This window comes from Myotis brandtii, unplaced genomic scaffold (genome assembly GCF_000412655.1).
Source record: "Myotis brandtii unplaced genomic scaffold, ASM41265v1 scaffold912, whole genome shotgun sequence".
Classification (NCBI taxonomy): Eukaryota; Metazoa; Chordata; class Mammalia; order Chiroptera; family Vespertilionidae; genus Myotis; species Myotis brandtii.
Window position 1 is genome coordinate 4,299 of NW_005371755.1, and position 10,444 is coordinate 14,742.

Genomic DNA, 10,444 nt, shown 5'->3' on the forward strand with positions numbered 1-10,444 from the left:
AATGAATGAATGAATGAATGAATGAAAACTGGGGCTAAGGAAAGTAAAAAATTTAAAAATAAAACTCGGTTTTCTGAGTTGATGGAAACCTCCAATTTGGGTTCTGAGATTGGGTCTTCCCTACCCCGCAGGCTTCAGGTTCCCTCTTAGTAAACACCTAGTCAGAAGGGTTCCTGTATTCCTTATAGAAAAAGTGGCCTTCTCCCTTTCTGGTCCACCAAATTTGCTTTAGAGACACTTCCAAGGGTTCTGCCCTTTACTGCCACCCTCCTCTTGCTGAACCTCTTCCTGCTTTATGCCAGTCCATCTCTCCAACTTTCCAACCTTTCCTGACCATTCCCAACCCTTTCTTACCCTTCCCATCCCACAGACCTATGGCCACTCCCTGGGGTCATGGTGGCAAAGGCAAGTCTAATGTACCCTGCTCACCAGATAAGTACAATGACCCTCCCCAACCCCAGCAAATACATACTCTCCAGGGTAAGGTTCTTCGATGCCTAGAGAGCAATCAAATGAACACCTAAAAGTTAATCTCTGAACACTCCCAGTTTATCTACATTCTGTCCCCTACTCCATGACCCCTCTTTTCCATCCACCCCTGCCCTTTGTCCAGGGAACCAGAGCCCAGTGGCCCAGGTAAGGATTGCAAAGGCAATCACGTGGGATATCCGTTGTAAAATGGGGCCTCGTGCAGGGATCACATCCCACTTTCCTGGCTCTACAATCTCCTGTCTACTTAAGGATTATGCTTGCTAATGGAAAGAAAAATAGGAGTGATCACTCACAAAGGCTTAGTCTCTGCCACACACACACACACACACACACACACACACACACACACACACACATACACACACAGATATACACACACACTCCAACCCCAGTACTCAAAGGAGACATGTGGCTCTCCCTGGTGTCAGGGGCCTGTGTCACAGCAGTGAGATGAGGAGGTGATGGAGGAACCTGGCTGGGGAAGGTTTCCCTATGGGTTTTTCAGGGCTGAGCCCCAGAAGGGTGTTTATGGGTGTCTAAAGGGGGTCAAGGACTCACTGGGACTGAGGTCTAAGCATTGTTAAAAGGCCAACTCACCTGCTGGAAAGGATTCCTGATCATTAGGATATCTGATGTGAAGAATTTCTAGGTGAGAAGAAGTCAGGTCAACCGAGCAGGGTATCCTTCTAGTCACCCTTAGGCCTGAACTGTTGAAACAGACAAGCTTCGTGCACCCCCTATTGGGCAGGAAATGACTTGCAGACACGCCTGTGAGGTTAGCCTTTGGAATCTAACTCCATTTAGTTCACACTTGTCAACACTTTCAAAACATAATTTTGAAGTTTCAGTTCAGTCACTGACCCCACAAAATTGAAGACTTCATACTCATTCCATCTACAGCCAGTGATAGGAAGTCTCTCACAGCAGGACCCACCTTCACCAGATGTTGCAGGGAGGACTCTATAGTGAACAGTGAGTGTGTGTGTGTGAGTGTGAGAAAGAGAGAGAGAGAGAGAGAGATCCTATATAATAAAAGGATAATATGCAAATTGACTGAACGGCACAACAACCGTTTGCTATGACGCAGACTGACCACCAGGGGACAAATGCTCAATGTAGGAGCTGCCCCTTGGTGGTCAGTGCACTCCCACAGGGGCAGCACTGCTCAGCCAGAAGCCCGGCTCACGGCTGGTGAGCACAGTGGGGCAGCACTAAGGTTGTCCAACTGACGGGGAGCAGTCTTAAGCTAGCAGTTGGATATCCCTCGAGGGCTCCCATTCTGCAAAATCGTGCAGGCCAGGCTGAGCGGTCCCACCCCTTGCCTCCCCACCCCAAGTGCACGAATATCATTCACCAGGCCTCTAGTATACTAGAGGGCAAAGTTCGTGCACGGGGGAGGGTGTGTCCCTCAAACCAGCCTGCACCCTCTCCAATCTGGGACCCCTCGGGGGATGTCCTACTCTACTCACAATCCAGGACTGCTGGCTCCTACCTGCTCGCCTGCCTGCTTGCCTGATTGCCCCTAACTGCTTCTGCCTGCCAGCCTGATCACCCCCTAACTGCTCCCCTGCCATCCTGATTGACGCCTAACTGCTCCCCTGCTGGCCTGATCACCCCAACTGCCTTCCCCTGCTGGCCTGATGGCTCCCAACTGCCCTACCCTGCTGGCCTGGTCACCCCTAACTGCCCTCCCCTGCTGGCCTGATCTTGCCCCTAACTGCCCTCCCCTGCTGGCCTGGTCTCCCCCAACTGCCCTCCCCTGCTAGCCATCTTGTGGTGACCATCTTGTGGTGACCATCTTGTGGTGACCATCTTTTGGTGGCCATCTTACAGTGGCCATCTTGTGATGACATCGCACAATGCCACCTAGGCTTTTATTTTATAGGACAGTGATGGCGAACCTTTCGAGCTCAGCATGACAGCATTTTGAAAAACCCTACCTTAACTCTGGTGCCATGTCACATATAGAAATTTCTTGATATCTGCAACCATAGTAAAACAAAGGCTTATATTTTTGATATTTATTTTATATATTTAAATACCATTTGACAAAGAAAAAAAACAAACAAAAAATGAGTTTGCGTGTCACCTCTGACATGCATGTCATAGGTTCACCATCACTGATATAGGATAAAGAGAGAGACAGAGATAGAGATAGAGATAGAGATAGAGATAGAGATAGAGATAGAGAGATAGAAGTGGAAAGTGTTCTGTATGGGGAGTTCAGCCCCTGATCTCTGAGGAGCTGGACCCCTCCTCAGGTTGGCTTCTCCCTTGGACTCCACATTTGAGCAGGAGAGGCCAAGGACCCTGAGCTGGTTGTGTTTACAACATCCACTATTCGACCCTGTTTGTAGTTATATTTGATGCAAATGGTTCTCCCGTGTGAAGTTGGAACCCACTGTGTATTGTAGAGAGGTGCATCTTGATGCAGGTGAGGGAGGGAGTGATGCAGACACAATTCTGCATTTATGGTTAGGGCTCTGCCTCTGCAGTTTTGTTTGTGGTTGTGCCGATATGTTATGGCCTTTACCGTGGGGGTATGTGTAACCTGGGAGGTCTCTGTGGCTCCCCCAGGTGAGCTTCTGAGAGTGGGGGGAACCTTGAATAGAGATGGGTGGTTGTAGGATCATGCTTCGCCCAGCACTAAGCACACCTCCACATTGGGGACCCCTTTTGTCTCTCTGCCACCCAGAGCAACAATTCAGTGGGATCTTGCTTGGAGGTGGCTGTGGTTAGTGGTGATGTATGCACTGGACAGCTGGGAAAGGCTGCTTCACTCTCTGAACAGGTAGAAAGGCCAAGGTTGCTTGATGATGGTCTCCCCTTCCCATTTCTCTTCCCAGGAAAAGCAGGCCCCCATGCCCCACTGCCTCCTTCAGCCTCTGCTTACCCCATTCTCTGCCATAGAAAACCAGCTGCTTCCTCGTATAGGCCAGCACCGAGCCCTTCGGCAGAGTCAACGTCTTCTTTCTCACTTTGAGACCTCCTCCCTGTCCTTCACCCTGGGAATAGAAGCCAGGTGACACCGTCATACATGCATGTCGTTTTAAAGTCAAAAACATCTAGAAAGCTCATGAGAAAAGGAATCAGCAGCCCCCTGTCCCCCGCACCACTCCTGGTTTCTAGTTCCTGCTCTTTTTTCCTTATTTCATCCATGTTTACCTTCACATCCCTCAATTTCATGTTGGTACTGCAATGATTTGATTTTTCAGATTCAAGTACATCTAGTCACTTCCTCTTGTTGATGAAGCTTTCATTTTCCTACTCTTTATAGGAGCCAAAGCAATTGATAAAAGAGTAATACCCAACTCCAACCTCTTCTAATCTTCCATGCAGGGCAAGGGCATCATCCAAATCTAGTTTCCTCTACCCTCCTGCCACCTCCAAGAGGGGAGAGAGCACTGAGAAGCTCTTGGGAGTCCACAGCCCAGGGCACAGGCTCACTAAAAAGAAAATGCTGGGACCCATTCATAGGACTATAGAGTGCTTCCCTTCTCATACATCTGCCGCCATATCACTAAAGGCCGATTTACCAGAGTTCCTTTATCACATGTATCATGTCCAACTTTCAACAAAAACAAAAATTACTAGGCATATTCAAAGGCAACAAACACCATTTTAAAAGACAGGTCAAGCTGAGAATCAGACTCAGTTATAACACAGATATTGGAATTCTTAGCCTGGGAATTTTAAACCACTGTGATTAGTTTGCTAAGAGAGCTAATAGAAAACAGACAAAATGCAAGAGCAGATGGGTAATGTAAGCAGAGAGATGAAAATTATAAGAAAAAAATCAGAAAGAAATGCTAGAGAGATAAGAATACTACAAGAGAAATAAAGAAACCCTTTGTTTGGCTCATTAGTAGACTGGACACAAGTGAGAGAAAAACCTCTGCACTTGAGGAAATCTCAACACTGAAAAGCAAAGAGAAAAATTACTAAAAAAAATAAAGCATAATATCCAAGAACTGTGGGACAACTACAAAAGTTGTAACATACATGTAATGGTAATATAAGGAGAAGAGAAAGGAACAGAAGAAATATTTGAAACAATAATAACTGAGGATTTCCCCCAAGTTAATGTCAGACATGAAATCACAGATCTGGGAAGCTCAGAGAACTCCAAGCAATAAAAATAAAGTTTAAAATTTTAGACCTATGAATTCAAACTGCAAAAAACGACAGATAAAGAAAATATATTAAAAGTAAGGGGATATTGAAAGAAGTCAGATATTTCTTGTTTGCTGTTATTTCCACTAATTTTGTGGGGGAGGGCTTTATGATTTTATACCTTGTTCAATAGGAACATAACAATAAGGTATTTGAGGATACAAGTAAGACTCAATATCTTGCTATAAAAGCAAAATGGATTTTAGTTCTACAAAAAAAAATAGTTTGAGATTTGTAAAGCTTTTTTGTTATTAGGTAGTTCTTCCATTTAATTTCTATTGTGGTAAAAAAAAAACACCAAAAATGTAGTATTTCACCAATTTTAGGTGTACAGTACAGTATTGTATTTTCATTTTCATTTATCTAGAGATATTTTCTGATCTCCCTCATGGTATCTTCTTTGACCCATGGGAGGTTCAACAGTGTATTTCTTAGTGTCCATATATTTGTGAATTTGTTAGTTTTCCATTTGTTATTGATCTCTAGTTTCATTCCACTGTGGCAGAAAAGATATCTGGTGTAACTGCAGGCTTCTTAAACTTGGTCAGACTGATAAGGTGTCTGGAGAACGTTCCAGGTGTGCGTGGGGAGAACGTGTGTGCTACTCAGCAGCATGTCCTGTCTCTGTCTGTTAGGGAATATAGTTCAATTAATCTACATGGTGCTGCTCAAGTCCTCCATTTCCTTATTGATCTTTTGTCTGATTGACCAAAACAAAATTGATGCAACCATGACCAAGGTGATACACAAACTGTTTAACAACATCACAGCCCGTGGCCAACACTTAGCACCTGTGTGTCTGGGAAGAGCTGTGACAGTGGTGGGGGGTTGTGGGGGGGGGTGACCCAAGATTGTCTCCTGTTCTCAGGAAGCCAGTTTCACAGCCAAAGCAGATGGAAACCGAAAGCTGAAAATCAAACACCCTTCACACTGGAGCAATGTTTCACTTGTTCAAACTCCCCTCCTCTGAGACAAAATCACCGACCTTGGGGAAATTAGTTCACAGTCCCGTTTTTTTCCTTGAGTTTCTAATTCTTCTAAGTGAGGAAAAACTACACATAAAATATATAATGTGTAAGAGCACATTGTAACACACACTATCTGATAAATGAATTTACTTATATAATTGAAAGTACTATCGTTGGTTTTTGTGAGTGAGTTATATCATTTCTATGAGCCTGAAGGCATTTAAATCTCCCGCCTGCTACCCATCCTTCTCAGGAATCCACGGCATTTAGGGAACTTCAACCACTGAGGTTTGGTAGTGGGGTCTCCCATTTCTTCCAGCATAAAACCCCTTTAGATTTGCCAGAATCCATCCCTTACCCAAAGCAAATGTAATGCCACATAATTAAATCTACTTCCTATTTTATCGATCAGTGTCCCCACCTCATACCTTGAAAAATATATTCAGAGAAAGGAAGAATTTCCCTGAGACGTTCGCGCTGCTGAGATCCGGCAGCACAGGGCTGTTGCGCAGCTCCACGGTGTCGGTCACAACAAACAGATTCATCCTTGCTTCCCGGCACTGCTTCAGGAGGGCTGGCTCTGGGTCCAGCAGTTTCCTGCAGGGAAGAGAGGGTCAGAGTGGGAAGAGATGCCTTCCCAGGTGGCCCTGGGTCACCCTCCTCCTCAGGACCTGGAAGGAGTGTTCCTGCCACAGGCAGAAAGATCCTGGCACATGGGGTACGTTACCAAGGAAAGTGAAACATCTTCTTTGCTACGCAGGGTGGAGGGGCCCCCATTTTCTGATGGGGACGTGGGAAGGAGAGTACTCAGGCCATTTTGTGAAAGGCATCAGAATTTTCCAAAATTATATTGGTCCTGTTAGAGGGCAGTTTATAGATGCCCAGTGCCTGGGCCTCCCACCTGAAGAGGCCGGGAGTGGACAGGTGCACTTGGTTGAGGAAGGATGAGAACCACTGCTCTAGAGGCACAGCAGGGTGGGGTGGGGCAAACAGATAAACGTGATGAAGCAGGAGGTGCTGGATGACTTTCCAGGACAAGCACATGGGGATGTGGACAGGTGGCTGGGAGGGCTGCCATGAAGATGCAGGTCTGAGTGGGGACATGACGGGTTGAAAGTACTGAAGACAGATTTTATCTGCATTTCCATTCTCAGGCTCAACTCTCATTCCACTAAAGGCCCCACTGGGTTGGCGCCCTGTAGAGAGCGGAGGGAAATACTCAGAGATCCTTGCATTGCTTTTCAGTGGAAGAGGTCACTGAGCCTCCAGTGTGGTTTTTCCTGTCACCCTTTGTGAGTCAAGGCCCTTACCGTGTGTCTAAGATGTTGTGTCATCTGACATTCACTCACCTCCAAGCCTCACTTCTGTCACCTTCATCCTGGTTGGCTAAGCTCCCACCTCACTGACTTCCTGTGGCTCCTGGAAATGCCAAGCTGGTCCTGGTCCAGGCTTCAGACCCCTCATCTGGACCACTTTCCTCCTGCTCTTTGCTCCCTTTATTCTGCAGGTCTCAGTTCAACTGTTAGCTCCACAGAGAGACCTAAATAGGCCCCTCCCTCCAGCCCCTCTTCCACCAGCTCCTGACACTACCCACATCCATTTATCAAAAGTGTCTCACTGCCTTTCTTTTCACATTTCAAATCTGACCTCAGACAGACTTTTTTTCCTTGGTGCTAGATAATAAAAAGTGTCCCTCAAATTGGAGCCTCTTCAACTGCTGAAAAATTTCTAGGACAATTTTTATTTTATTTTCCTGCAGCTAAAACCCAAATACTCTTTTACACCATAAAGTCTTTGTAAATGTTAGTTCTAATAAGTCTTACAAGACACCAGGAGAAACTGTGCCAGGCCCGGTCAAAGTAGCTTTCAGTCTCCAATAGCCTGGGATTTTCATTAGTTGCTTTAGTATTTCTTTGCACTGATAGAAATACTATTTAGGCCTGGCCTGTGTTGCTCAGTGGTTCTGTGTCAACCTATGAACCAGGAGGTCACAGTTCAAATCTGGATCGGGGCACATGCCCGGATTGCAGGCTCGATCCCCAGTAGGGGTTTTCAAGAGGCAGCCAATCAATGATTCTCTCTCATTATTGATGTTCTATCACTGTCTCCCTCTCCCTTCCTCTCTGAAATGACTAAAAATATTTTTTAAAAGAAAAAATACTCTTTAAATTAAAATCTCTGTTTCTAAAAGGTCTTTTCCCACAGGCACTGAGATAAATTAAATTCTAAGACTCTGAGCCATACTTTGTTTAAACAGAGTTTCAGAGCCTTTGCCTCACTTAAATTAATACTTTAACTTATTTTTTATTGCTTATTTTTCTCACTCACTGCATGTCCCCTGCCCCAGAAAATATGTTTTAGGGCAGGGATTTTTATCTGTCTTGTTATTACTCTAGTCTCACCACAAAACAGCATAGTAATGGACAACCGCAGCTTTTTCTTTTTTTAATATATTTTTATTTATTTCAAAGAGGAAGGGAGAGGGAGAGGGAGAGATAAATAGAAACATCAATGAGGAGAATCATTTATCAGCTGCCTCCTGCACGCCCCCCACTGGGGATCGAGCCTGCAACCCAGGCATGTGCCCTGATCGGGAATCGAACCGTGACCTCCTGGTTCATAGATCAACTCTCAATCACTGAGCCACAGCAGCCAGGTGACAACTTCACATTTAATGAAGACTTATTAGATAACTAATCACTGTTTGATGAAGGAATGAACAGGTGAACGTCCAAAAAGGGCAGCGTGATCTGGGGTGTCATTTTCCTCATTCTGAGCCTCTTTGCCCACAAGGAGAGCTCCGCGTGGGGCCCATTGACCAGGTCCCTCCCCCTGTCCTCACCTCTTCTGAAGCTCTGGCCAGGATTTGTGTGGGGTGCTAACAATCTGGATGTCAAGGGAGGACTCTTGACACGCAGCAGTCTCCCCCGAGAAGCCCGCTTCTGCCCCAGCATTCACGCTCCCAGCCGCCTGCTGCTTCGAGACCTCAGTGTCACTGAACAGGACAGACACCACAGCAGCATCTGGAAACAAACAAGGTACCTGAGGTTCAGCCAAGAATTCCCTCTGGAACAGCTGGGAAATGGCACGAAAACCGAACGACTGAGCCCCAGCTTGCCCCAGCTCTCCCCCTCAACCAAATCTCTCAACCGAGAAGCTAACTCATCAGCCAACATTTTGAGTGTAAATTACTCCTGAGGATGTTTGGCTCCACCCAGGGGCTGGATAACAGGGATACTGTCCTAACCCTAAGGAATGATGAGGTCCCCTGTGTGGGTGTCTCAGCATGTCTTGCCGGCTGCACCCCTTCTCCCTGCACCCTTGTTTTGCAGCCCCTGCCTCCTATGCCCCTGGCTGACAATACCTGGGACCGAAGAACCTGGTTCAAGGATGTCCATGAGGGAGGCGTCAAGTAAGACATCAGGTCGTTGCCAAAACCAAGAGCGAGCCTTCTTCCTCTGTATTAGAGAAAACCGGCGTATCTTGGTGGCGCTCAGCAAGGTTTTGACAGGTCTGAGCTCTTGGTCTCCGATCTCTTTGACCAATTTCTTGGTAGTTCTCTCAAACGTGGAGGGCATGTTGCTAGAGGCAGAGAGAAGGGAAGCACAAAATCAGCTGGATCTTACAGATTAGATTAACACATAGTTTGCGGGTAGTTTTTATCTCGCCCTAACAGGTGGTGCGGGCCATTTTTGCTAATTTTTTGCGCAAATGGCAACGTTCAGTAAAATTACGATAACTTTAGTTTACGTATTTATACATTACCTGCATTCTACCTCTAGTCTATAAAAAACATATTAATACGTGTCCCGCGCTCTACTACACTGGTAGAACGTATAAATACGTAAAACGTATAAATACGTTTCCTGCATACAATGTGTTAAAAGAGTTTTCCCGTGTCATGTAGAGAGAGTTGGCAGTGGCTTGACTATGTCATAGGCCTTTGTCGTATATTCACAGTGAAGTCACATGCATGTGCAAATGACTCCCGTTAGCTCTAATGGGCCCTGGATCTTCCTTAGATAACTGTCCTCAGGATGGTCTTTAGTGAACAGATGAGATACCGAGACCTGAGTCCCTGCTGCATCAGGGGACCAATGAGCACTTGCTTAACTTGTTGGAAGTGACGAAGAGGAGGTAAGTTCCCCTCCAAAACCAAATGTACGCACTTCCTTATGCCACCACAGTTCCCATCAAGCTGGCCACACTGTACGATGGTTAGTCCCCTTGGAGGACTGATTGTTAGTGTGTGTGAACTACCTGTGTTCAGTGCTGCAAAGCCCTTGCTTTTTAAGATCTTACCAAGTCTTGCTGTGACTGAAACAGAACAAGAGTGTGGCTGTCGCAAAGGTGGGCATGAGATGGTTAAATAAAAGCCCAGATGCCTGCATTGTTGTGCTAAGTGGACCATGATTCACCAGAAAATTATGAAGTGTCAGGAGCTTTGGATAGGTAATTGTCAAATTGTTATCGTCAACCTATACTCATAAACCTGTAGTCTTCGACCTGTAGCAGTCCACCTGTAGTCCTCAACCTGAATGACACTCTCATTCTGCCTTTAAACACTTTCCATTTCAAAGAATGACGTCAGTAAGGTGGCAGAACAGGACCTCTTAGCCCTCATCCCTCCACGGAAACAACAGTTCTGACAACCATCTGTGGACCAGAGTTCCTCTGTGGGAGCCTAGAGTCCAGCGGATCAAAATCTCCAGGAATGGATGCACTGGAAAATGGAAGCAGAGCAGTTTCACTTCCCCATGTCACCCCTCTTCTGAGGCAGCACAATTCAGTCAAGAATAACCCCCAGGTCC

The 10,444-nt window shown here is 46.0% G+C and overlaps 1 protein-coding gene across 1 annotated transcript in view; it reads right to left on the reverse strand.

The window, feature by feature from the left end:
• The window catches only part of LOC106724642 (gasdermin-C-like), a 16,266-nt gene that overhangs the window by 4,233 nt on the left and 1,589 nt on the right, over nt 1–10,444 (reverse strand). The window contains exons 3-7 of the mRNA XM_014532764.1: nt 8,998–9,215; nt 8,476–8,656; nt 6,062–6,230; nt 3,386–3,497; nt 1,090–1,137 (exon numbers count right to left, since the gene is read on the reverse strand). Of these exons, the coding sequence (XP_014388250.1) occupies nt 1,090–1,137; nt 3,386–3,497; nt 6,062–6,230; nt 8,476–8,656; nt 8,998–9,211 (724 nt within the window). The 5' untranslated portion in view covers nt 9,212–9,215. The remainder of the gene's footprint in view (nt 1–1,089; nt 1,138–3,385; nt 3,498–6,061; nt 6,231–8,475; nt 8,657–8,997; nt 9,216–10,444) is intronic.